At 52.4% G+C, this 25,449-nt stretch overlaps 3 protein-coding genes across 4 annotated transcripts; 1 reads left to right on the top strand and 2 right to left on the bottom strand.

Moving 5' to 3' along the window:
• Positions 1-411: 411 nt before the first annotated feature.
• Positions 412-12,838, bottom strand: TBC1D10B (TBC1 domain family member 10B). Its single transcript, XM_054714492.1, has 9 exons — positions 11,377-12,838; positions 7,041-7,140; positions 6,632-6,739; positions 6,433-6,539; positions 2,991-3,105; positions 2,809-2,874; positions 2,438-2,627; positions 1,994-2,148; positions 412-1,915 (listed from the first exon to the last, which is right to left on the bottom strand). Exons 1-9 carry the CDS (start codon positions 12,531-12,533, stop codon positions 1,256-1,258), a joined length of 2,658 nt encoding a protein of 885 aa, XP_054570467.1. The 5' UTR covers positions 12,534-12,838; the 3' UTR covers positions 412-1,255.
• Positions 12,293-18,229, top strand: MYL11 (myosin light chain 11). Of its 2 annotated transcripts, XM_028127506.2 has the most exons (8): positions 13,449-13,485; positions 15,984-16,010; positions 16,709-16,804; positions 17,050-17,125; positions 17,324-17,428; positions 17,524-17,602; positions 17,894-17,942; positions 18,034-18,229. In XM_028127506.2, the coding sequence occupies exons 2-8, from the start codon at positions 16,008-16,010 to the stop codon at positions 18,136-18,138; spliced, it is 513 nt and encodes a 170-aa protein (XP_027983307.1). In that variant the 5' UTR covers positions 13,449-13,485; positions 15,984-16,007; the 3' UTR covers positions 18,139-18,229. The 2 variants fall into 2 exon arrangements, with proteins under 2 accessions (XP_054570471.1, XP_027983307.1); XM_054714496.1 differs by lacking the exons at positions 13,449-13,485; positions 15,984-16,010 and adding an exon at positions 12,293-12,351.
• A 785-nt stretch (positions 18,230-19,014) lies between these two features.
• Positions 19,015-23,780, bottom strand: SEPTIN1 (septin 1). The gene is made up of 12 exons (XM_028127498.2): positions 23,760-23,780; positions 23,593-23,694; positions 23,338-23,428; positions 23,168-23,254; positions 22,824-22,947; positions 22,368-22,502; positions 22,157-22,274; positions 20,239-20,340; positions 20,021-20,120; positions 19,615-19,780; positions 19,304-19,403; positions 19,015-19,197 (listed from the first exon to the last, which is right to left on the bottom strand). The coding sequence occupies exons 1-12, from the start codon at positions 23,778-23,780 to the stop codon at positions 19,111-19,113; spliced, it is 1,233 nt and encodes a 410-aa protein (XP_027983299.2). The 3' UTR covers positions 19,015-19,110.
• Between the last annotated feature and the right edge of the window lie 1,669 nt (positions 23,781-25,449).

The following is a 25,449-nucleotide window of genomic DNA, read 5'->3' as shown; positions in this document are numbered from 1 at the left end:
CCCTAGAGGCTCAGTACCAAAGCCGTACCAAGCAGCTGGCCAAGAACCCAGCTCACCCCCACATCCCCCATCCCCCCCAGGACTGTGGCCTTCTAGCCACCTTCAGTCCCCACTCCAGGTTCCAGGAGTTGCATGAGCGCTTTGGGAAGGAGATCCGGGCGCTGCAGGTGATACGTAGAGGGCTTCAGGAGGCCAGCGACAATGGAGACAGCCAATCCCAGGCAAAGATGGAGCAGGAGCTCAACCGTTGTTTGTTGATGAATGACTGAGAGATGGACCAAAGGCCAAGGGGTTCCTACCTGCCAAGAACAGCCAACTGCTTTAATAGATCCTGGCTCACTCATCACTTGCTCCCTCCCTCTCTAGTCCTTATTCTAACCCCTTCATCAAATAACAAGGCAGAAGACATGCCCAGGTATAATAGCAGGTTCTTTTCTGGTTCCTCAAAGCGCCACATGGGGTGGGGGCAGATACAGAAGAGAATGTAAACATTGGGTTCCACCCCCTGGAGCTCAAGAAAAGACCCCTTTCCCAAATAGGGGCTGGAGAGTTAGAAGGAAATAAGGTGGGGGTCCTGGTGAGGCAAAGCAGGGGAGGCATGAGAATACAGAGAAAGGTGGGTGAATGGAAGGAGAGCAGGAGGATGGTGGGTGAGGAAGTGGGGGACATTTCCTGTTCCAGTGCATGTCCCCTTAAATAGAGTGCAAGAACATTGTGGAAAGAGAACCAAAGGACAGAAGATTAAGCGAACACCCCCACCCCTGAGCCAACCAGGTCCTTTATACATAATTACAACACAGAGATGTCCAGAAGTCAAGGAGGCCCCCGGCCAGGAAATGGGGGAGGCAGGCAGGACTGAAGAGAAAAAGGAACCTAGCTCCACTTCATGGGTAAGGGGAGCAACTGGAGTGTAAGAATCTGAAAACTTCTGACTCCCCCATTGCCAAGAGTCACCCCTTTGGTGACAAAAGGCCAATCAGGACAGCACCTGGAAAGGGACCCCAAAGGGAACTGGGACAGGAGACCCCAGCTAGACCTAACTGGAGGTGAGGGGCTCCCGACTTGTTCAACAGCTGCCTCGGAGAAATGCAGCTGCCCCATGCACTCTGACTGTCCTGGCTGTGTAGGGATCAGCAGCTGGCAAGGAGACGGGGAATCAAGCCACTTTCCTCAGAAAGAGGGACAGCCTACTGAGGGGTCTGCTCTTGGCTGAGGGAAAAAGAGGGGGCCATGCAGTCCAGCCCCAGGGCAGAGATCAGAAGTAAGCGTCCTGCCGGGTCTCAGAGGCTGAGGACCTGTCCCCGCCATCCTGGGGGGCTGAAGGCCCATCTGCCTTTCGACGCAGCGAAAGCTTCCTGCCTTGGGCCTTCTTCTCCTGCTTCTGCCGTTCCTTCTCTTGCTTCTGCTGTTCCTTCTCCAGCTCTTTTTCCCACTTCTGCCGCTCCTTCTCCTGCTTCTCCCGCTCTTTCTCTTGTTTCTGTCGCTCTTTCTCACGTTCCTTTTCCTGTTTCTGCCGTTCCTTCTCCTGCCTCCGGTCCTTCTGCCTCCGGGTCTCCTTGCTGGGACCCAGAGGGGTGCTGTTACCAGTGGGCGAAGGAAGGGATGGGTGCAGTCCCTCAGCGGTGACCACAGGCCCTGGGGCAGGCCCAGCACTGGCCCTGTGGGAAGGAAGGGGTGGAGATGGGACGCCTCCAGCTGCCAGGGAGCCCCGGCTCTTGAGGCCAGGGAGGCTGAGGAGGCTAGAGGAGGGGCCCAGGGGTGGCTGCTGCCTCCGGCGTTCCTCATGGATGGCCCGGGTGCCATGCAGTCGCCGTGAGGGCCGATACTGTAGTTCCCCCCGGGTTTCCCGCCACTTCTTGAGCTGGGCTGTGTTTTCTCGCTCAATCAGTGCTTCTGTCACTGGGAGGTTAGTCACCTAGATGGAGAAGAAATGCAGATGAGGTGGGGATGGCCTGAAGCAGATGGGGGCTTTGCCAAAGCCTCTCATGCCTACCTCATGCACCAGAAAGTCCTCCTGCATGCACTGCTGGGGCAGGTTGCGCAGCTGCTCCATGGTTTCATACATGCCCTGGCAGGAGCGCAGCTTCTCCACTGAGCCCAGCGTGTGCCGCAGCAACACCAGGGCCACCCGGAAAATGATCTTTACGCCTGCAGAGTAAGACAGCACGGTGATCATGCCTGGGGTCTCAGCATGTCCCATGTAGGAGGGACTCACAGCTCCCATCCCTATCTACTGTAAACCTCACATATGAGGAAACTGAGGTCCCAAGATGGGAAATGAGCTGCCCTGGGTTTCAGGTTCCTGGGAGGGAGAGTAGGCTCTGCGCTGGTGGCAGAGCCAAGACCAGGCCTCAGTTTCCAACCCCCAGACCCAACAAGCACCTTCTATCAGCGGACCACCACCTGGCACCCACCATGAAAACCCCTACAAATGTACCTTCACAGAAGAACATATCCCAGACACGCAGCACTGAAGCCCAGGGCAGAGTGCGGGCAAAGATGCACATGAACCATTCTGTCATGTAGAGCACGGGGTCAATGCGCTGCCGCCGCAGGTGTCTGTGTGCCAGTGGGGAGGCACGGCGCAAGAGTGCAAAAAAGATTTCTCCGTCCAGCTGAATGGCCTCCTAAAAGTGAGATGAGCCATGAGAAGGGGCCTACTGTGGCCCCCTTGAGCAGGGGTCCTCACCTCAGTGGGAAAGGCCCAGAGCAGAGGGGACAGAAGGGCAGAGGGTGGGGCAGGACAAGGACCCCCTGCAGCCTTGGGGAAAAGTCACAGGCTGTTGTACCAAGCCCTCAGATACTCACCAGCCCTGCACTGTAGTAACCCGGGAGGTACTTATCGCAGATCTGTACCAGGCACCAAAAGGCTTGCTGAAGAACAAAAACGGAGGGAGGGGGCCTGAGAAATGGAGAGAGAGCTCCCCCATCACCACTGTAGGCCAAGATCCTCCCCACCCACTCCCCAACCAGGACCAGAGTATGCTGACCTCAGCAGGCATGTGCATGAGCAGCACTGCGGCCACTGGGGCCTGGGCCTGGCAGTAGCCCTCGTCGGGCCGGTAGATAGTGTAGGCCTTAAGGATTCGATACAGGTCCTGTTGCCTGTGGGTATGGGAAAGACCATGAGGGCAATCACAAGAGTTGGGAGCTCTCTGCCCCAAACTAAACCTGCCCAGCCTCCAGCCCCAGCCCAGACCCCTCCTAAATCTAATTCCAGATTAACTTCTGAGCTTTACTACCACACACCTCAACCCCCTTCCTAGTCCTGCCTATCAAGCTTAAACCAAAGACTCAGACCACACAAAACATTCCAGGCTGCAGACTTCCACCCTTGCCTGCACACCCCACGTGCTCCCTACCATTCCCAGCAGTCTCTGTTCACTCTCTCCATCTGCTAGCATCTAATAAACCTTCAAGGTCATCTTCTTGCAGAAGCTTTCAATAGCCACAGCTTCAGTCCTCCTCTAGCACAGTCTGAATGTTTGTATCACGCCCCCCTCCCAAACCACCCCCCCAATGGGCCCTGGTTCTTGGTGAAGGCTTGGGAAGCCAGGTGTGCCTTAGACCTTTCTCTTGTCTCTGCATCCAAAAGGATAAAATCTCTCCCCTAGACTTGCTCCTCTTCCTTGAGGGTGCCGCAACGCTGTGTCTGGGAATTCCATCCACTCAACCCCACATCAGGAAACAGAAGCCTTCCTTTACTCCCCATGGCTAATCACCAGTCTTTGCAACACTACGACCTAAATTTATTCCGTCTGTTCCTGCACAGCCACTTCACAGCTCACACCCTCATCACTTACCCAGGAAAAAGTAATGACCTTCCAGATCACCTCCCTGCATCCAGTCACACACATACTCCTGACCACTGCTTACAATCGTGTTCCCAAAATTCAGTCACTGAAGTGTGATCTTCATTTGTGCTTTATCTGCATTCCACCCCTACTATTACTCTCCACTTTGCAATGGCATCATGAAATGACAGGTTTGATATACTAGTTAGTTACCTAATACCTGTCTGCTTTTATGCCCTGCCTTCTCCCCTGCTGCTATGGGTGAACTGTCTGTGATCCTGGACAAGCGCAGCCTTTCCACTTGGGACTGGGTCCCATCCCCTTGCCTACACAGGCCATCTCCAGTAACCTTCCCATCTCTCCTGCATCATCAATTTTCCTCCCTCCTACTGTATCATTCCCATTGGCAAACTACATCTGTTATTTCCTTTAGTTTAAAGTAAGTCTCTTGACCCCACTTTCCTCTCCAAATACCACACTGTTTCCTTCCTTACCCATTAAGTGAAACTCCACCAGAGTATAGACTCACTGTCTTCTATTTCTTTCCTCCCTTTCTCCAGTGAGGCTTTAATGCACTGTTCCCACAAAGCTGTTTTTATCAGTCACCAATGACCTCCCACAGTTTTAGTCCAGAGGTCAATTTGCAACTTGACTTTACTTGACCCATCAGAAGCATTTCATACAGCCGATCCTGAAACCCCTCTTCACTTTGCTTCCAGGAATCACATACTCCTGGTTTTCCTTCTACCTCTCCAGCTTCTTCTTCCAGTCCACTTCCTGGTTCATTCTCAATAGTTACTATTCTTGAAATGTTGGAGCTGCAGGGCTCAATCTCTGAGCTTCCTTTCATTTATACACTTGCTGCCTTGACAACCTCATCCAGTCCCACGGGTGAGATTTAATCCCATCTAGATAGTGACAGGTCTTCACTTTCCAATTTATTTCCAATTTAAACCTCTCCCCGAAATCCCTACTTATATTTACCTCCAACCTACTTGACATCTCCATCTTGATGTCCAATAAGCATTTCAAACTACACATTCCAAAACTGAACTCCTGATATACCTCCCAAACTTACTTTCCCCCGTTTTCCCACCCATATCAGTATATGGTAACTCCATTCTCCCAGTTTCTCAGGCCCAAAACCTTAAGAGTCATTGATAACTTCTCCATGTCCCTCTCTCTCACACTCCACATCTAATCAACTGGCAAATCCTTTTGGCTCTACCTTCAAAATACAACCAGAATCCAACCATTTCTCCCAGTAGGTCCACTGCTACCATCCTTATCTATCAGTATCTCTCCTGAATTATGGAAAGAGTCTCCTCACTGTTCTCTCTGCTTCTGTTCTTGTCTCCTTATAGGCTATCCTCAGCACAGCAGCCAGGATGAACCTTTTAAAATATACAAGTCAGCCCTAGCCGGTTGTTCAGTGGTTAGAGCATTGGCCTGTAGACTTGAGGGGTCTCAGGTTCAATTCCAATCAAGGACACATACCTGGGTCGCAGGCTCAATCCTAGACCCCGTGCAGGAGGCAACCAATTGTCACTCATACATCGATTTTTCTCTCTCTCTGCCTCTCCCCATCCCTTCTACTCTATCTAAAAATCAATGGAAAAAATATCCTCAGGTGAGGATTAACCAAAAAAGTAAAATAAAATACAAGTCAGATCTGCTCAGCTGGTGTTGCTCAGTGGTTGACCAAAGACCCATGAACCAAGATGTCACCAGTTCTTCCTGGTCAGGGCACATGCCCGGGTTGCTGGCCCGATCCCCAATCGATGATGTTTCTCTCTCATCAATGTTTCTATCTATCCCTTTCCCTTCCTCTCTCTCTAAAAATCAATAAAAACATATTTTAAAAAAATAAATGTAAGTCAGATCCAATCACTTATAACCCCAATTTCCATTCACATTCTCTATTACCTTCTTACTTTAAACTCCTCTTTATTACTTACCATCATTTATTTCACATACAATATACTTTCATCTTATTGTCTATCCCCACTAAAATATAATAAGCCCCATGAGGGCAAGAGTTTTTGCCTCTTGTTCACTGCTGTCATCTGTGACTAGAAGAGTGCCTAGCAGATAGTAGATGCTCAATAAATATTTGCTGAAAGGATGAACTTGTTGATGAAAAATGTCCATTCGAGAACCACCTAAGATCAACTTGCATATTACTGGGGAGCAGTAAAAATACATCTTGAAAAAGCCTGGGAAAAAGAACAAAAATTCAAGTGCCTTGGCACAGTATTTAAGGGCCCTTGGTGATTAGGCCCTAAATTACTTTTCCAGCCTCAACTACCCAACCTCACTGCCCAAACATAGCTTACATAACCCCCAGGCAGGAAAACCTTGTCCCCTGCTCTGCTCCCATCTAGCCTTCAAAGCCCAGCTCAAATGCCATGAGCCCTTGCTGTGCCTCCCTTTCTTGCCCCTACAACAGCCCCCCAACCCCACCCACCAAGTCAGAGTCTTCTGAGAGCACTTTCCTCAATATGGCTTGACACTCAATCCATGAAGGATCAGCCTTCTAGAAGTCCTGGAGAGCATGAACTGCTTTCAACTGTCTTGTATCTACCTGGAGCCATCAACAAATGTTTGCTACCTAACCCACATGGCCAGGCCACCTTACCCATGCCCCCCTCGAGCAGCAAACATCTCATGGAAAGGGAACTGGCGGTGCAGGTCCTTCTCGATCACATCCAGCCACTTGGGGTCCCCAGGAGCCCGTTCCAGCTCCTGCAGTGGGAAAGCAACAATTACCTCAGGATCTGGAGGGAGCTGATGATATCCTTCAGCCAGTGTCACATGTCCCCACACCCTGGACACACCTCAAACTTGCCCGGGTTCTGCTCCAGGAGTTCCTTGCTATTGGACAGATACTGCCAGGCCTTGGCTCTGAGGGAGGAGGGTATTCCCTTCCGGCAGCGCAGCTTCACCTAAGGCAGAATGGCAGGCAGGGGAACAGCTTCAGGGACTGGCCCAGCCTCCGAGTTTTCCCCGGCAATCCTCAGGCTCCCTGGGGCACCGCTCCCACATCCATAGGCTTAACTCCACTCCACTAGACCTTGCCTGGCTTATCTTGAAAGTTACTCCTTCCCCCAGGCCCAAGTCCCACTTCTCCCCAGGGTGCTCCATAGAGCAGATACTATCATGTTCCTGGGCTTCCCCAGAGCACGAGGGCCCACCCTGCCCCTGCCCCTTGTGCATTGCCCTGCCCACCACTGAGCCTTCTCAAACCTTCTGGAAACGTCGTGACAGCCACTTATCCCAGTTACTGAACATCTCCAGCCACTTGAGCTCCCGCTGCCGAGCCACATCCACGGGAATGGAGCTCTCTCTGCAGGAGGGGGAGCATGGAAAGGGTCAGTAGCAGTCGTATAATACCAGGATTGCCGAGGGAACTGAGGCAAGCCACCTCTCCAGGCTCAAGTGAGAGATTGGCCATAACAACACTTTGTGAGCTGCCAAACATCAGATGTCTGGCCATTTAACTATCCTAGGCCCTAGTTAACCAACTGAAAGGACTTCTTCCCTTTGGAAGGAATCTCTGCAGAGATTGTGTTCTCTCTCATGCTGGATTTCTATACAGAGGTGTGTTTAAATCCTACTTCTGGTATACATAAGTTCGGGGGAGAGTACAGAATATTTAAAACCATAGTTTGCATTAGACCTCAATTCAAGTTCTAGCTTTTAATAGTGATTTATTGTATAACCCTGGGTAAGTCACTTAACCCTTTGCACTCACTTGCTTTTTTCTCGATTCCTTTATTCTACTCGGGATTTAATGTTAACCGTGTCGAGTCACACTCGACATCCGAGTGCAAAAGGTTAATTCCTCAAAGCCTCAATTTCCTCATGTATAAGATGGAGAGATAAACACTATCTACCTGACAGTTTATATGAGACAATACATATAGGGTTGCAGGAAATAATAACAATTATTATCCATAAAATAAAATATAGAATATACTTCTCTGTCTCCTTAGAAGAAACTGTCTGAGTTTCCTCCTATTAGACTCTTGAGATTCCCTTGGGCCATCTGCAATTCTCTTTACCTCCTCCTCTCTGAAATCACTCCAGATTCCCAGGCAAATGAAGCTTTCTTTACACTGTTTGCTCACTGTCTATCAGAGCTACACATCAAGATGCCCCATCAGTCTTTGTTTTTAATAGACTTTTCAAAAATATTTTTGTTGATTTGAGAGAGACAGAGAGAGAAAGAGAGAGAGAGAGAGAGAGAGAGAGAGAGAGAGAGAGAAAGAGAAAAAAAGAAGAAAGAAAGAAAGAAAGAAAGAAAGAAAGAAAGAAAGAAAGAAAGAAAGATTTGTTGTTCCACTTATTTATGCATTCATTGGTTGATTCCTGTATGTGCCCTGATTGGGGATCAAATCCGCAACCTTGGCATATAGAGATGATGCTCTAACCGCGTGAACTACCCAGCCAGGGTCCTCATCAGTCTTGAAATAGTTACTTTTAGAAGCCAATGCCAGGAGGTGAGTGGAATGGAAGAGCGAGCTTGGGTTTCCAGACAGACCTGAGCTCAAATCCCATTTCTGTCCTTAGAAGTTGGGGTGTCTTGATAAGTGATAACCTGAATCTCTTCCTCATCTGTAAAACAGGGATGTCACAACCTACATCACAAAGTTATGAGAGCCCTAGCTGGTATGGCTCAGTGGATAGAGCATCAGCCTGTAGACTGAAGGGTCCCAGGTTCGATTCCAGTCAAGGGCACATGCCTGGGTTGCAAGCTCGATCTCCAGTGGGGGGCATGCAGGAGGCAGCCAATCAATGACTCTCTCTCATCATTGATGTTTCTATCTCTTTCTCCCTCTCCCTACCCCTCTGAAATCAATAAAAATATAGTTAAAAATTACAAAAACACACACAAAGAGATGAGAAGTCTATTGAGAAACTGTATATAAAGGACTATTAAAAGAGAGGGCTCACTCAGCCAGCAAGGCTCAGTGATTGAGCGTCAACCTATGAACCAGGTCACAGTTTGATTCCCAGTCAAGGCATATGCCCAGGTTTCGGGCTCGATCCCCAATGTGGGGCTTGCAGGAGGCAGTCGATCAATGATTCTCTCATCATTGATGGTTCTATTTTTCTCTCCCTTCCTCTGTGAAATTAATAAAAAATATATGTTTTTAAAAATGCACAGAAGAGCCTGGCCAGTGTGACTTAGTGGTTGAGCGGCAACCTATGAACCAAGATCTTGGTCACGGTTAGATTCCTGGTCAGGGCACATGCCCGGGTTGTGGGCTTGATCCCCACTGTGGGGCGTGCAGGAAGCAGCTGATCAAGGATTCTCTCTCAGCATCGATGTTTCTTTTTTGTTTTTCTTTTAACATATTTTTATTGATTTCAGAGAGGGAGAGAGAGAGATAGAAACATCAATGATGAGAGGGAATCGTGATTGGCTGCCTCTTGCATGCCCCACTCTGGGGATGGAGTCCGCAACCCGGGCATGTGCCCTGACTGGGAATCGAACTATGACCTCTTGGTTCATAGGTCGATGCTCAACCGCTGAGCCACGCTGGCCAGGCTCATCGTTGATGTTTCTATCTCTCTCTCCCTCCCCCTTCCTCTCTGAAATCAATAAAAAAATATTTAAAAATAAATAAAAATAAGCCCTAGCCGGTTTTGCTCAGTGGACAGAGTGTCGGACTTTGGACTGAAGAATCCCTGGTTTGATTCGGGTCAAGGGCACATACTTCAGTTGCAGGTTCGATCCCTGGCCCTGGTTAGAGTGTTCGGGAGGCAATCAATTGATGTGTCTCTCTTACATCAATGTTTCTCTGTGTTCCTCTCCCTTCCTCCTCTCTAAAAATCAATGGAAAAAATATCCTCCAGTGAGGATTAACAAAAATTAAAAAATGCACAGAAGAGGCATCTAATTGAAGTGGATATCAGGAAAGGCTCCTGGAGAAGGAGTCGTGAGGTAAGCCACAAAAGCCACAAAAGTCGTGAGGGTAGAACTTAGCAGGAAAAGGGGGAGAAAGTATGAATCAGTTCAACAGGACCACAGCACTACGTGATGGTGAGGAGCAGCAGGAGAGAAGACCAGAGGGGCTGCCAGGGCCAGGCTGAAGCACTTGGACTTTATCCTGTGGCCAGTGGGGAGCCACTAAAAGTTTTTAAGGTACATATGGCCCAGTCAGCCTTTCGCCTCAGTAGATTCCTCCAGCACAGAAGATGGATTTCAGAGGGCCAAAACTACAAAGCAGAGAAACAGCACTCAGCACAGTGCCTGGCATACAAGTGGGGCTCACTAAAATCCAACTCAATCCAAGAGTTCCTTAGGATAACATGGTATTCAGGAGAGAGCCATTGATTACAGAGATCCAGATTGAGCAGAGCAATTCATTCAATTGCTGCTTCATCTGTAAATTGGGTACAACACATCCCTCAAGCATGGGAAAGCATCAGGGTCAAATTTCAGTTGCCTTCCCCTTACAGGACCAAGAATGTTGGTGCGCAAAGGTTTTCTGATTTATTTATTTTTGGTGGCTAATAATCCCTGACTAGAATACTCTCACCACCAGGCAGGTACTCCACCAACCCCAACAGGCCCAGCCATGACTGAATCCTACATATTAAGATTCAGATTAGCTTCAGCAGGATTCCCAGACTGGGCAAAACATCCCTTCCCCAGGTGCTCACAAAATCCTGTGATCATCTCTAAGCGAAGCCTAACATACACTGGAACCAAGTATTTAGGTTTATTTCTCCCTCTAAATGATGAGCAACTTGAAATGACTGTTTTGTCCTTAATATCCTGCACAGGGCCTGCAACCTGGGTACTCAGGTGATGCTGAACTGACCAGCAGGTCAGAGGGGTAGAGGAACAATGTGCAGGATCCAGAGAGAGAGAAGGAAGAAGTCAGAGGTGATCACACCCCCACCTCAGGAGTGACTCAGGCCCCTGGAGGGAACTAGGAAAGAGTAAGCTGGGCTGGGGAGATGAGAAAATGGGGAAGAGACCTTCCCCACCCCCTTTCCCTCAGTGAAAACACAAGACTGTCCTCTGTTCCGCAGAGACGCCCTGTTTCCAGGGTCTCCCTCCATCAACCAGATTTCTCCGCCTCCCCACCCCATCAGACCTAGGGCTGTGAGGAAGGTGAGATGCCTGCTTCGCTCACAGACTCTCCCACTAGGGGACCAAAGATCTCTACCAGAATCCCTGCCCAGCCAACACTGTGGAATATCTGGCTCAAAGCTAGAGTTTCATATTAAGGAGCTGGGATGATCTTAGATATCATCTCATTCAGCCTTTCATTTCATAGAGGAAACTGAGCACGGAAACGGGGAAGACACCAGCTCAAGGGCACACAACACACCAAAGGCAAAGCTTAGGCTCAAACCCAGAACTCCTGACACCTGCTCTGAAACACAAACATGTGCAGAACTTCCGGATGAGGATGCTCTAGGCTAGGGCATGACAGGAATCGCCAGGTATCCCACACCCACTCATCACCCCTGCATCCTCAGAGGAGGCTGGGCTGCCGGAGTCTCCCCCTCCCCAAACCTGCTTCACTGAAGCAGTCCCACTGGGTGCCCACTGGGTACTCACAGGCTGCCCGAATATTGGCTGCCCCCAAGGAAGCCATACTTGTCCGTCTTCCGCAGGGCCAGCCCATTTATCTCTGAGTCTGAGCCCATGGAGCTCACATCATCCGCCAAGGACTCCAAGGTCCCAGACATGAGGCTCACGGAGTCCAAGTAGCTCAGGGTGTCTGGGGCCTGCCCTCGAGGCCCAGAGATGCCAGGTCCCAGGCTGGACATGGAGCCTAGATCCTGCGAGTTTTCTGCAGGCTCTGGAGCAGGGGTCACCATCACAACCGCCACCAGAGGCTCACTAGCCCCTGAAGGCCCTGTGCCAGGCCCTGAGGGGTCCTCTGGAACCTGTCCTGTTGATGCTGATGTTGCAGCTCCATGTCCACTTGTCACCTGTCCTGCTGTCACTGCTGCAATCCGTGCAGTCACTCCTGAGGCCACTGTGGTTCCCGGCTTGGGGGCAAGCGGGGGTTTGGCGGTCAGCGCTCCAGGAGCCGTTCTGGAAGACGTTCTGGTGGAGGTCCCGGTGGAAGTTCCTGGTCCAGAGGCGGGTGAGGTTCTAGTCTCCTCCGTCTTTGGAGAGTCTGCCCCTAGGGCCTGTGCCATTGACGTCTGGTCCCCTACTGACGTCGGGACTGCCGCGGGCACCAGGACCTCTGGACCGGGGGAGACCTGCGCTTCGGGTGAGGCCTCCAGTGTTAGCACCACCACTGTGCTGCCCGTGACCGTCGGTGCTGGGGCTGAAGCCGGGACCGGAGCTGAAGCCGTGGCCGGGGCTGAAGCCGGGATCGGAGCTGAAGCCGGAATCGGAGCTGAAGCCGTGGCCGGGGCTGAAGCCGGGACCGGAGCTGAAGCCGGGACCGGAGCTGAAGCCGGGACCGGGGCTGAAGCCGGGACCGGGGCTGAAGCCGGGGCCGGAGCTGAAGCCGGGACCGGGGCTGAAGCCGAGATCGAAGCTGAAGCCGGGGCCGAGGTCGGCCCCGGTAACCAGGTGGGCCGCGCCTCCCCGGGGGCCACCAGGGTGACCGGGGCTGAAGTGGCCGTGGTCACTGGCGGCCCCGGAGCCACCACCAGGACGGGCCCGGCCCGGGAGCCGCGGGGCGGCGGCGAGGGGGCCGCGGGGGCGCCATGACGGCGTGGCGGGGCCACAAGGGGCGCCGGGCCCGTCTCCATGGCCGCGGGCCGCCCCTCACATCCCCCTCCCGGCCAGGACGGCCGCAGAAGGCGCCGCCCTCAGGCCGCTCCGCGCCGCCCGTCGAGGAAGGGGAGGTGAAGGGCGCGGCCCGGCGCGCGCTGGGGGCGGGGACGGCGCGCGGGCGGCCGCGGGCCCGCGGAGGCGGCGCTCGGGTCCGGGGGCTCCGGGTGCCGGGGTCTCTCCCGCGCCCTCTCACCCCTATCGCTCTCTCGCCGCCGCCCCCTCCCTCCTGCTTTGGGCAAGCAACCGACCTCGCGCCTGCGCACACGACCGGGTGCCGGCTAAGCGGCCAGCGTTTCGGCGTTTCACGCCTGCGCACGGGCCGTCCCATCGCGCTTCTTTTTGCTCCCGCCTCGTTAGAGGGTTTGGGCGAATAATAGGAGAAAGGGAACTGGGTTTCTGCCAATCGTTGTACGGGTGGGTGAGGTTGGAGGTGGGAAGAGGAAATGGAGAAAAGGTATAAGACCAATGAGAGGGCGGGTGAAGGTAGGAGGAGGCGGGACGAAAGGAGTAACTAATAGAAAATCAGGAAGCTGAACCTCCTGGCCAATAAAAATGGCGGGAGAGTGAATGACCGCGGAAGGAGGCGGGTACTATGCGAGAAGAGGCGGGCTTGGCTACTATAAACGATAGAAAGGCAGCCAATGAAAAGGAGTAGGCGGAGGTCAAATTGACAGACAGTCACATCTATTTGGGCGGTGACAGACAGCATCCGCAGTCAATAGGAAGAGCTGAGACATTCTTTACGTCTCTCAAGAAGGTCAGAAGGAATGACAGCTGGGGGGCGGGCAAAATTTGCAATTAACTTGCCTCGTCAGCCAATGAGCGCATTCTCTCACTTTAGCAACCGGCCAAAGGGGAGGGGTGCTGCCAGCAGGCGGTGCCAGCCCAGGGATATCAGTAACAGCCGGAGACTAGCGCAGGAGGGAGGTGACAGTTGGGGACAGCGCGGAGTAGAGACGGGGGGCCGGGGGCATTAGCGGAAACCCTTAGCCAATAAGAATGCCGCTGCCCTGCCCGAGTCCTTTCTGGGCCCCCAGTCTCCATCCAGCTACCGATCTTCCCTCACACTCCCCACTCTGGTGGCATGTGAGACCCTGAGCTCTGACACAGATCCAGCGCTCTCCACCTCCACTCTGTCTCTCACCCCGGCTCGCAACCAATTCCTACACTCAAGCCCAGGCGACTGTAACCAAAACCTCCAATGGCCAACTTCTCTGAATCCTCCATTTCCTGTGGGAATCCTAAGCCCCACGTCCTCACACCTCATCCTTTCAATTTGCCCCATTCTAGTGCGGATCCCAGACCCCAAACCATGAAATCTTACATCTATGTTCTTATTCTTTTGGTAATTAAAGACCCTTCAATCAACTACTATCCCCTCATTGCCACACTTCTCTGTGCTCATTTTCTGCTAAGAAACCGGACCCCAATCTTATGAGCGCCCCAGGCTATCCTAGACCACAAACACAAAGTCCTGACTTTCTGAGCCTTTTCTCTCTCTGACCCTCATTACCGAGTTCCCGGATTATAGGCTGCTGATTTCCAGAGTCCACCATCTTGAAACTTCAATCAGGCCTAACTCCCCTGTTTCTCCTTGGTTTCTGAGTTCCGGAACTCCCTCCCATTCAGTGTCTGAAATATATTGCTCCTGATCTCCTTCTCAACTTCCCCACTTTCCAGTTGACCCAAGCTTCCCCCATTCCTGTCTTTGGAGTTCTCCTCCCCTCCCAGAACCCAGTAATAAGTGGGTTTCCCCTTGGCCTGGACCCCCATAGTAACCTTATAAGGCGAGGCAGCTGTCAAACGAGGCAGGGAGGGGCCAGTTCAGAAGGCCAAGAGCAGCTGCTAAGTTTAGGGTGGTTTCTTCTCTCTTCTTAGAGACAACAGGTGGCTGGGCCCCAGTGCCCAGAAAAGAAAATGTCTTAGAGGCATTGGCATGAAGCTGGAGGAGGGAAAGGGAAGGAGGCACCTTGCTCAGGACATTGGGTCCTAGAGGGAGCAAGAAGAGGAGATGTCATTGCCAACCATGGGCCTCCGGGAGCTTCCTCAGCCAATATTGCCCCAGACCTCCACTGTATGGAGGGGACTGGGACACTGAGGCCTAGAGGGGTGGGAGAGAATACTTCAAAGTCGCACAGTCAGCCAAGCTGGTTTTTGTCCAGAATGGATTGAGAAGCCACTTACCATTCCAGTCAACCAAGAGGAGGTGACCAACTAATTTCTCTTTTCGTGTCTCTGACTCCCTTCCTCTGGGTTCTAACTTTCAAACTAGTATCCAAAGAAATGGTTCTAGACTCACATTAGACTATGTCCTTCTCCTCTTTCAAACCTTTTCAAGGCTCCCAAGGCCTCAGGTCTCAGCCTGGCGTTGAAGGCCCTCCAGTTCCAGTATCAGAGGTTTCTAGCCCCTCTGTTCATGCCCCATCACGATTCTGGCAACCTGACCACTTCTGATCTTGCGCTTCTCCAGGCCTTTGCCCATCCATGCCCTCTGCTTGGCACACCTGCTCCTCCATGTTCACCTGACTCACCTCTACTGATCTTCATAAACTCATTTTTATGCTCCTAGACAGGGCTGCTCTGTATTTATCCTGTCTTCATGACTGGACTGTAAGTTCTACTAAGGCAGGGCCTAAGTAATAATATGATTACATTTCACTAAACTGTTTCCAAATAGTGTTCAGATCCACAAGTTCTGTGGATGAGCATTAAATTCCATTTTACAGAAAGGGAAACCAAGGCCCAGGGAGTTGGAGCACAAAGCCCAAGATGACAGAGCAGGCTCTCTGCCCTAGGCTGTCTAGTCTCCTCATCCCTAGTGATTCCACGTTCTATATCTTTCCTCACAAATTCCTCCTTCTCCTTGGAGGGAATGTAGACAACTTTCCTGTCCTTCAGGTTCCCCAGACGGCTCTCTCCCACCTCTAAACTCTGCCACTATCCCTACACATACTCTCACTGACTGTGAACTCCAAATGGGAGTGGGTTGTGTTTGTCAAAGTGCACCCATAAAGCACAGCACGACACCTGGCACCCTATAGGCTCAATAAACTTACTGGGTTTAAATCTAGGCACACCCCACTCAGGGGTACAGGAGTGTGGTTCATCTCTCCAAGCACTGTGGCCCGGCTTGGGCCTTCTCTGAACTCTGGCACATTCTAGCCCCCGTTTGAGAGAAAGAACAACCCTTCCTGCCCAGGTCCTAATGAGACATGCATCCCAAGACTCATTCCCTCCTCCCTCTCTCCCTGGACTCCAGCTGCTGCGGGCCCTCCAAGAAAGGAAAGGCCCTGAGCCAGGCTATTTTGGTCCCTGGGGTGGGCACCCGCAGGGCTAAGGTTACCCTGGTATGTTAAGGGCTCCCTGGGGCAAGACTATATAACCCCAGAGAGACTGCGGCAAGCTTGCTCTCTGCTCCTTTCCAGCCTCGCCCCCAGGAAACTGAAGACATGGTAAGAATCCCCCAGCCCCTGCCCAGATCCCTCAGACCTCAGAGCAGCCTCACCCTTTGAAAGAAGGTAGCTGGTTCCCAGTCCATCAAGAGGAAGAAAGATGAGTCCTTCTTTCCTCGGTATCACTAATGGGGTGCATAGGATAATCCACTCAGACACTCTTTTCACTGGAGCCCAATCCCCCTCAAAGCATGCTCCATACTTTCCTGCTCTCCATCTTCCTAAAACCCTCTGGGGCCAAGCTGGCAAGGATTCCCATTCCCATGTTTTTTTTTTTAAATCTTTATTGTTGAAAGTATTACAAATGTCCCCTTTTCCCCCATTGATCCCTTCTGCCCCCGCCCCCACCTTCCCCACTCCCATTTTATAAATGAGAAAGTAGAGGTTCATACAGAATGAATGAGTGGATCAGGGTCACACAGGAAGTCTGGGACTCAGGAGGCAGGCTCAGGACACTAAGAAGAGGAAACTTCCACTTGGGTAGGATGGAGGGATGGGACTCAAGGGCTACAGAGAGGAACTTGGGGATGCAGCTGAAACAAGCACCCACAGCAAAGCAGTCACAGAGAGGAGGAAGCCTAGGGCCAGATGAGTTGCTTTACAAGAAGGGACTCAAAGAACCCTGAGTCTAATCCATTGCCTCCAGAGAATAGTAGGATCTGGCCCATGGATGTCTTTGTCCAACCCTCACCCCCCAGGCACCCAAGAAGGCCAAGAGAAGGGCAGCAGCAGAGGGTGGGAGCTCCAATGTCTTCTCAATGTTCGACCAGACTCAGATCCAGGAGTTCAAGGAGGTGAGTGAAGGGGAGGGAAGACGGAAGGCTGACCAAAGGCACCCTTGCTGCCCTCCCCCACCCTCCCACCCCGGAATGTGCACCTGTTTCAGTGGGAGGGGAAGGGTTTAGAATTCCTTGCTCCCCTCTCTTCTTGGCACGAAAGAGGACAGCTGGCTGGGAGCCACAATCTGATCTGCCTGGAGTAAGGATGCTAAAGCCTGGCCATGGGGGACCTAACCCCTCCCTGCCCTTGCCCTCCACAGGCCTTCACAGTCATTGACCAGAACCGTGATGGCATTATTGACAAGGAAGACCTGCGGGACACCTTTGCAGCCATGGGTGAGCCCCCCACCCAATCCCCTTAAAGATCCAAGGCCGTAGAGTCCTGGGAATTCAGCAGCCTTGGGGGCCAGCCCTGCTGACTCCACCTCAGTCTACCCAGATGAAAAATGGGCGGGATGACCTGAATTTATGAGAAATACCACCCCCTGGTCCCAGGACCCCACTCCAGCCCATGCTTCCCCTGCCCCATTCCAGGGCGCCTCAATGTGAAGAATGAGGAGCTAGATGAAATGATGAAGGAAGCCAGCGGTCCCATCAACTTCACCGTCTTCCTGACCATGTTCGGAGAGAAGCTCAAAGGTGAATGAAGTATCCTGGGTCCAAGCTCCCAGCTGCCCCTTCCCAGATCTTTCAGAGACAGACCCTTCAGGGACCCTTATGCCCTCTGACTCCAGGTGCCGACCCTGAGGATGTGATCACTGGAGCCTTCAAGGTCCTGGACCCTGAAGGGAAGGGTTTTATCAAGAAGCAGTTGTAAGTGATCCCTCCAGCGGCTCACCCACAGAAAGCCTCCTTAAATTCCTGCCAAGGGTTAGGCATTGCCAGGGATAAGGGAGAAATGAAGACTATGATTAGGATTAAATTTTCACATCACGTGTGGGGAGAAGGGCTAAAGCCTTTTGTGTTCGTGTTTGTGAGATCACTGGAATGATTCTAGAATAACCCTGGTTTTCAGGTGAAATTGGGAATAGCAACAAGGATGAGGTGGGAGTGGAAAGAATTCACAGGCCCCATCTCAACTCCCCTTATGTCACCTCTCTCCAGCTTGGAGGAGCTACTTACCACCCAGTGTGACCGCTTCTCCCAGGAAGAGGTGAGTGGGGCAGGGGCCTGGGAAAGGCAGAGGGGTGGGGCAGGGGAGCCCAAGGAACCCGCAGGAAACGCGATCTGGCCATCTTTCCCAGATCAAGAACATGTGGGCGGCCTTCCCTCCCGACGTGACCGGCATGGTAGACTACAAGAATATCTGCTACGTCATCACGCATGGCGACGCCAAGGACCAGGAGTAGAGGGCCCTTTTAGGCCTCCTCTAGCCAACGCCTCCTGACAGCTGACCCCTACCCCGAGTCCTAATAAAATTGAGCTGGTCTTTGTTTCTTACCCGCGGCCCGGCAGCGTGTTATTGCGAGGGCGCCGGCGGGAGAGTGGGCTGAGTCACTGCACAAGGCCAGTGCCCGACAAATGAATGAATGAAGGCCTGGGCCCGCTAAGCGCGCCGCTTATTCCCGCAGGGAAAGAGAAGGCGCGTGGCCTCAGGAAACTTAGCTTTGTTTTTTAATTTTTAAAAATATATTTTATTGATATTTTACAGAGGAAGGGAGAGGGAGAGAGAGTTAGAAACATCGATCAGCTGCCTCCTGCACACCCCCCACTGGGTATGTGCCCACAACCAAGGTACATGCCCTTGACCGGAATCGAACCTGGGACCCTTGAGTCCACAGGCTGACGCTCTATCCACTGAGCCAAACCGGTTAGAGCTGTTTTTTAATTTTTTAATTGATCTTAGAGAGAAAATGACATCTATTTGAGAGAGAAACATCGATGTGAGAAACATGGAACATGGATCGGTTGCAGTTGCCTCCCGAACGCACCCCAGCCGGAGTCCAACCAGTGACCTTTCGGTGCAGAGGACAACGGCCAACCAATTGAGCCACACTGGTCAGGGCTGAAACAGTTTTTATGGAAGACACTGCTGGGTTTAGCGGGGCTGGGCTGAAGCTCCGGCTCCGGGAGGGGCGGAGGGCGGGGTGGGGCGGGACCAAAGGCAGGACTCCCCGCTCTGGGATTGGGAGAACCTGTTTGCCCCGAGCCCAGTGCACCAGCGGGCTCCGGGGTTAGGCGCCGGGCTCCGGGGTTAGGCGCCGGGCTCCGGGGTTAGGCGCCGGGCTCCGGGGTTAGGCGCCGGGCAGCCTGGGGCTCGGGGATTGGACAAGAGACGGAGGAAGGCGGAGCTGAGGTAAAGCTGCACCCGGGCGGGGTCCTCAGAGAGCGTCCGACTGCTCGCCCTGGGCCTGGCTCTGCTGCACCTGGGCCTGCATCTGCTCCAGCATCTCTTGCATGCGACGCAGCTGTGCGGGGCAAGATTGCAGGCGGTGGGGCCGGGCGTGGCCAGAGAGGGACTTCTGCGCAGAGGACCGGGGCTTTGGTCAGGGGGGAGGCGAGGTGCTTGCTCACCTCTTCGTCTTTCTCGCGGATCAACTTCTCCGTCTCGGCCAGGGGCAGCATGGGCAGCATGGGCAGCGGGATCTCAGCGGTGCTCCGGCGGGAAAGCTTACTAGGGGGGGAGGAAAAGGAATAGGAACCAAGGGCGGGACCGTGGTTGTGTGGGTCACGACCCCGAGGCCGGGCCTGGAAGGGGGTTGGACTCTAGGAGGGGGGCTCTTGTCCTTGAGGTTAGGGCCGGAAGCAAGCTGGGTGGGGAAAGACTTTGCGGAAAAGATCTGGAGTCATGGAAGCACCTATGAGTCAACTCCTATGGCTCTCACCTGCGGCTGGCCCGATCACGAGCCCCGGGCCGGGCCAGGCTCTGTAGACAGCGGGCCCGGTAGCCCTCATAGAGCAGATCGTGTGTCACCTCCTTCAGGTCCTGCAGGTGTGTCTGCACCAGCATCCGTCGCAGGTTCAGGAAATCGCAGTGATGTGGGTTCTCCACTGGGGGACGGACCGCGTGCATCAGGAAGCTTCCGGTCCAGTCCCACCCTCTGGGTAAGGTCTTCCCGAAATCCTACCCCGCTGTAGGGGAGGGTCCACGCTCTGCAGCTCAAAGACCTCTCATTTGGCTCCTAGGACCTCCAAGACCAGAGCTCACCCACCATCACATGTTGGGTGCGGTTGACTTGGAGGTGGCCTGGGCTCCTGCTGGCCACAGAATGCATGCGCAGCCTTACTCACCCTCCACGGTACCCCAGGAGTAGCGGCGACCCCTCACTGGTCGGGAGCCGATGTCCCTCACTACCTCGCATGAACCGACAACTGCGAAAGGGATGCTTTCCTATAGGGCAGGAATCAGGGATCACCACTGCCCCTCAAGGGCAGAAACTTCTTTCTCGGCTTCCGCCTCCACCTCTGCCTCCCCTGCTTCCCTGCCCCTTCCTCCCTTGCCTCTGCACCTTCATCTCTGCATCCTGCCTCTTGAAGTCTTCATCTTCATCTGAGTCACAATCGGGGAACTGGTAGATGTTGATCTCCTCCTCCTTCAACTGGTCCCGTATCTCAGAGGAAACAGATGCAGAGACAGTGAGAATCACAGAGGCTGTGAACAGATATTGCATGGCTGAGACAGATTCAGATACTGACACTTGCCCTAGCCGGTTTGGCTCAGTGGACAGAGCATCAGCCTGTGGACTGAATGGTCCTAGGTTCGATTCCAGTCAAGGGCACGTAACTAGGTTGCAGTTTGATCCCTGGCCCTGGTTGGGGCACGTGCAGGAGGCAACCAATTGATGTTTCTCTGTCTCTCCCCCTCCCACTCTAAAAGTCAATGGAAAAGTCCTGACGGGTTTGGCTCAGTGGATAGAGCGTCAGCCTGCGGACTGAAGGGTCCCGGGTTCGATTCCGGTCAAGGGCATGTACCTTGGTTGCGGGCACATCCCCAGTGGGGGGTGTGCAGGAGGCAGCTGATCGATGGATGTTTCTCATCGATGTTTCTGACTCTCTCTCCCACTCCCTTCCTCTCTGTGAAAAATCAATAAAATATATTTTAAAAATTAAAAAAAAATAAGTCAATGGAAAAATATCCTCAAGTGAGGATTAACAAACAAACAAAAAAAAAGTGCTTAGATACAGACACTGGGTGGTCAAGACAGGAAAGACAGATGGTGAGAAATGCACTGAAAGTGCAGCCCTGCGCTGTGTGGCTCAGTTGGTTGGGCATCATCCTGGGCACCGAAAGGCTGAAGGTTTGATTCCTGTCAGGGCACATGCCCAGGTTTCAGGTTCTGTCCCTGGTCAGGGTGTGTGGAGGAGGCAATTCATGTTTCTCATGTCAATGTTTCTCTCCCTCTCTCTTCTCTCTCTAAAATCAATAAAAAAGAAAAGAGCTCTAGCCAGTTGGGCTCAGTGGATAGAGTGTTGGCCCTCGGACTGAAGGGTCCCAAGTTCAATTCTGGTCAAGGGCACGTACCTCAGTTACAGGCTCAATCCCCAGCCCTGGCAGGGGACTGTGTGGGAGGCAACCAATTGATGTGTCTCTCTCACATCGGTGTTTCTCTCTGTGTCTCTCCCTGTTTATTCCACTCTCTAAAAATCAATGGAGCCCTAGCTGGTTTGGCTCAGTGGATAGAGCGTCGGCCTGCAAACTGAAAGGTCCCAGGTTTGATTCCAGTCAAGGGCACATGCCCAGGTTGTGGGCTCGATCCCCAGTGGGGGGCTTGTAGGAGGCAGCCGATCAATGATTCTCTCTCATCATTGATGTTTCTATCTCCCTCTTCTTTCCTCTATGAAATCAATAAAAATATATTTTAAAAAAACACACAAATCTCACACAAGGGAGGGGCATCACTGAATTTAATTTAAAATTTAAAAAAAAAAAACATCAATGGAAAAAATATCCACGGGTGAGGATTAACAAAAAACAAACAAAAGAAATGAACATAAAATCTCAGAGATAATGAGAGAGTCATAGGGTGAAAAGACTCGGACAAAGACACCCTAACAGCCAAGGCAGAGTCCTGGAAAGATTCTAAGATGAGGCAGATACCAAAATACCAGGAGAGAGAAATATAAGCAGGAACAGTGGGAGAGGGCTCTGCAGACACTGGAGGGCGGGGGCCATCAGGGGTCATCATGTCTATGTTCCTGCCCTCAGACAGGCTAAGCATCCAGCCCAGGGATTCCATCCCGAGCTTCCGGAGACATGGCTCTTTCAGGCCGCTTACTACCTGCCTTCCTCAGAAACTTTCTCTAATAGCATTACCCATCATGCTCCAAGAAGTCTACCCCAAGATCAAAGGAGTCAAAGCTGAGTTCAGGTTTGATCATGACTTTTGGCTTCATGTGGGGCCAAAGGTCGGAAGTCACCACACCCACCTTCTGCTTGAGAGCCTGGGCTTCCCTAGGCATCAGGGCATCTGCTTTGCCGATGACCGGGATGATGTTGACCTTCTCGTGCACCGCCCGGAGGAAGGCCACGTCTAGGGGCCGGAGCCTGCACCAAGGATTGGGCAGGGCTTGGTCTCAGGATACAGAGTCACCTCCCAAGCCCTCCCCAAATGCCCAACCCCCAGGGCGACCCCCAGACCCCCGGCCAAAGGGCGAGATGAAGTAGAGGCAGCAGTGGACACGGGAATCCTGGATGTTCTTCCGGTTCAGGCCACTCTCATCCCTAAGATACTGCTCAAATTGCTCCTCAATGAAGCGCACCACGGGCAGCCAGCTGGGATGTGGGAGGGGAGAGAGCATGTGGTGGGCGATGGGGTCACATGGCAGGGAAGGGGGCAAGACTAGCCGGACTGTGGGGGTGGGAAGTAGTTTCTTTGTCTCCAACCAAAGAAATCAGGAAACTGGCAGGGTCATAAGTGAGATGTCGGGAAGCACAGGGCACTTTGGGGCACACAGCCACCAGAAATGCCCCCCACCTTTCAGTCGGGATGGGTGGGAGGCCAGGGCAGACCAGCCCTGTAACTGACCCCTCCGTTTCCACCAAGTAGCCAGCCATATTGGGAGACTATCCCTCATTCCCTCCCCCACTCCTCACCAGTCTGAGCAATCCACTGAGTCCCCAAAGCCAGGTGTGTCCACCAAGGTCAGCTTCACCTTAATACCCCCCTCCTCGATCTCCACGCCCCGACGCTCAATCGTCAGTGTCTGTGTCAAGCGAGCTATGGGCACGGGAAGAGATCAGGGAACTGGGTAGGGTCTGAGGCAGCACATTTCCTCTCTCAGTATCACAATTGCCCCCACCTATTTTTTTCGGGGAAGAAGCAGTAAGCTGCCTGAGTCCCCCAGAAAGTCATGGGAGACGCAGATGGAAAGGAAGACAGTGTAGCCTAGGGATATAGGAGAGGGTGGAATGCCTAGAGAGGATGGGGAGGGTCTTACCACTGGCCTCTGGCAGTTGCCGATCCTCATAGAGGTTGGTGAGAAACAGGCTGTTGATGAGGGTGGATTTCCCCAGGCCCGACTCCCCTGTAGACAGGACAGGCCCAGTTGGTCGGGTCAGAGGACAGCCAGGGTCTCTTGAGGACCCACCCCCTCCAAAGCCCCCAGACCTGCCACCATGAGCGTGAAGTCAAACCCCTTCTTGATGGACTTGCGGTGCAGCTGGTTGGGAAGGGCTGCGAAACCCACATACTCCTTGTCCTGTTGGTGGGGGGAGACAATACAAGGCTGCTGGGAGCAGCAGTCAGGGCATCAGTATAACCTGATCTCCGGGGCTAGAAGTCAGCCTCCTGTGGGTTGACCTGAGCCTGGCTGCCCTTGCGGTTGAGGCCTAGGGACCTGGATTCGTAGGCAGAAGGACTCACCATGGCCCCCGTAGCTGTTGCTGTACCTGCTGTCTCTCCCCACTTCCTCTGGTTGGGCAGGAAGTTGAGTGCAGCAAACAAGGGGGCGGGCAATGTAGAAAGCTGAGATGCTTAACTGACCCAGAGAGGCGGGGAAAGCCAAGACCAAGAACACCTGGGGTCCTCACCATCTGGATCCCTTTGCCCATCATCCCTATAGGAAGCCTGAACCCCTCTGTTCTTTGCACACCTTTCTCCCGAGTCCCATTGTCTGGTGCATCACCCTGGTGGGAGGTGGAGTGTGGGCAGAGAGGAAGGAAGCAGGTCAGTCTAGCAGTGAGATGAAGGCTTTGACAGGGATGGTTAAAAAAAAAAAAAAAATCCTAGGTCTAAGTGATAAAACCCATAAAAGGATTGGAGGTGGGAGGGGCCATCATTTTTTCTCACCAACTCATACAATGGATTTCTTTTTCTTTAAATGCAATGGATTCTAAAAAAGACTACAGGTCATTGGACAACTGCCAGAGAGACCTTCCTTAGAATCCTGGCCGAGGCATCCCCTGCTTGAGACTCTTCCAGGGTTCCCCAGTGATCTCAGAATCAAGTCAGATTTCTGACCCGCAGCCAAAGCCTTCCCCACCTGGCCTCTCCCTTAGCGAGTGCCCACATCCTTGGCTCCGCCCATTCTGAGCTTTCCCCCTTTTTGCACCAGGTGAACTCTTCCTCCTCCGGAATCTTCCTCAGCTGACCCTAGGCTCCTCTGGACTTCCCAGCACCTTTAGCAGGGCCCTCCGATGACCACATTTGCTTACCTGGGTGTCTCTTCTATTCTGGCTGAGCTTTTTAAGGGCAGGGACCATGTTTTTAATTTCTATATCCTCAGTGTTTTACACAAAGACTGGCACAGAGAAAGTGCCAATAAAACTCAGAAAGAGCCCTAACCGGTTTGGCTCAGTGGATAGAGTGTTGGCCTGCGGACTGAAGGGTCCCAGGTTCGATTCCGGTCAAGGGCATGTACCTTGGTTGCAGGCACATCCCCAATAGGGGGTGTGCAGGAGGCAGCTGATCGATGTTTCTCTCTCATCAATGTTTCTAACTCTCTATCCCTCTCCCTTCCTCTCTGTAAAAAAAATCAATAAAATATATATATATTTTAAAAACCTCAGAATTTCTTCTATGTGACCTTAGGCAAGTCATATGGCCTCTCTGAACTCCATTTTCCTGATGTAAAATGAAATACACACATTTCCACTTTGTTATCAGGACTCAGTGGTTTCAGATGACATAAACTTGGGAGTCAATCAGTTATATACCAATTGATCTTAGCATTTATGAACTGAGTGACTTTTCTGAGCCTTTTTAAAAAATTTATTTTTATTTATTTGTTTGTTTTTAAAATATATCTTTATTGATTTCAGAGAGGAAGGGAGAGGGAGATAGAAACATCAATGATGAGAATCATTGATTGGCTACCTCCTGCACACCCCTTACTGGGGCTTGAGCCAGCAACCCACCCATGTGCCCTTGACCAGAATTAAACCCAGGACTCTCAGTCCACAGGCCTACGCTCTATCCACTGAGCCAAACCAGGTAGGGTTCTGAGCCTTTTTTTTTTTTTAAGATTTTTTTCTTGAGTTTTATTTTTTAAAAGACTTTTAGAGTGAGAGGATTGGAGAGGGAGAGAGTGAAACATCCATGTGAAACATTGATCAACTGCCTCCTGCACAACCTCCCCTCCCCCTATCAAGTCGAAACCCAAAACCTGGGCATGTGCCCTGACCTGGAATCGAACCAGCAACCTTTAAGTGCACAGGAGGATGCTCAACCAACTAAGCCACACAGACCAGGGCCTCTCTGAGCCTTTGAAGCCAGTCTCCT

The sequence above is a fragment of the Eptesicus fuscus genome, chromosome 4, assembly GCF_027574615.1.
Source record: "Eptesicus fuscus isolate TK198812 chromosome 4, DD_ASM_mEF_20220401, whole genome shotgun sequence".
NCBI lineage: Eukaryota > Metazoa > Chordata > Mammalia > Chiroptera > Vespertilionidae > Eptesicus > Eptesicus fuscus.
The sequence above is the reverse complement of the archived record's forward strand: the minus strand, read 5'-3'. Positions and strand labels throughout refer to the sequence as shown.

Coding starts and splice junctions, on each gene's coding strand:
- TBC1D10B (XM_054714492.1), bottom strand. CDS start 12,533: ATGGAGACGGGCCCGGCGCCCCTTGTGGCCCCGCCACGCCGTCATGGC. Junction 7,141..11,376: donor AGCCAATATTCGGGCAGCCT/GTGAGTACCCAG, acceptor CCCCTCCTGCAG/AGAGAGCTCCATTCCCGTGG. Junction 6,740..7,040: donor TGTCACGACGTTTCCAGAAG/GTTTGAGAAGGC, acceptor ATTCTGCCTTAG/GTGAAGCTGCGCTGCCGGAA.
- MYL11 (XM_028127506.2), top strand. Junction 16,805..17,049: donor AGATCCAGGAGTTCAAGGAG/GTGAGTGAAGGG, acceptor TGCCCTCCACAG/GCCTTCACAGTCATTGACCA. Junction 17,943..18,033: donor ACCGCTTCTCCCAGGAAGAG/GTGAGTGGGGCA, acceptor CATCTTTCCCAG/ATCAAGAACATGTGGGCGGC.
- SEPTIN1 (XM_028127498.2), bottom strand. CDS start 23,780: ATGGGCAAAGGGATCCAGATG. Junction 23,429..23,592: donor CAACAGCTACGGGGGCCATG/GTGAGTCCTTCT, acceptor CCCCACCAACAG/GACAAGGAGTATGTGGGTTT. Junction 19,404..19,614: donor CGTGATCGGGCCAGCCGCAG/GTGAGAGCCATA, acceptor CTCCCCCCCTAG/TAAGCTTTCCCGCCGGAGCA.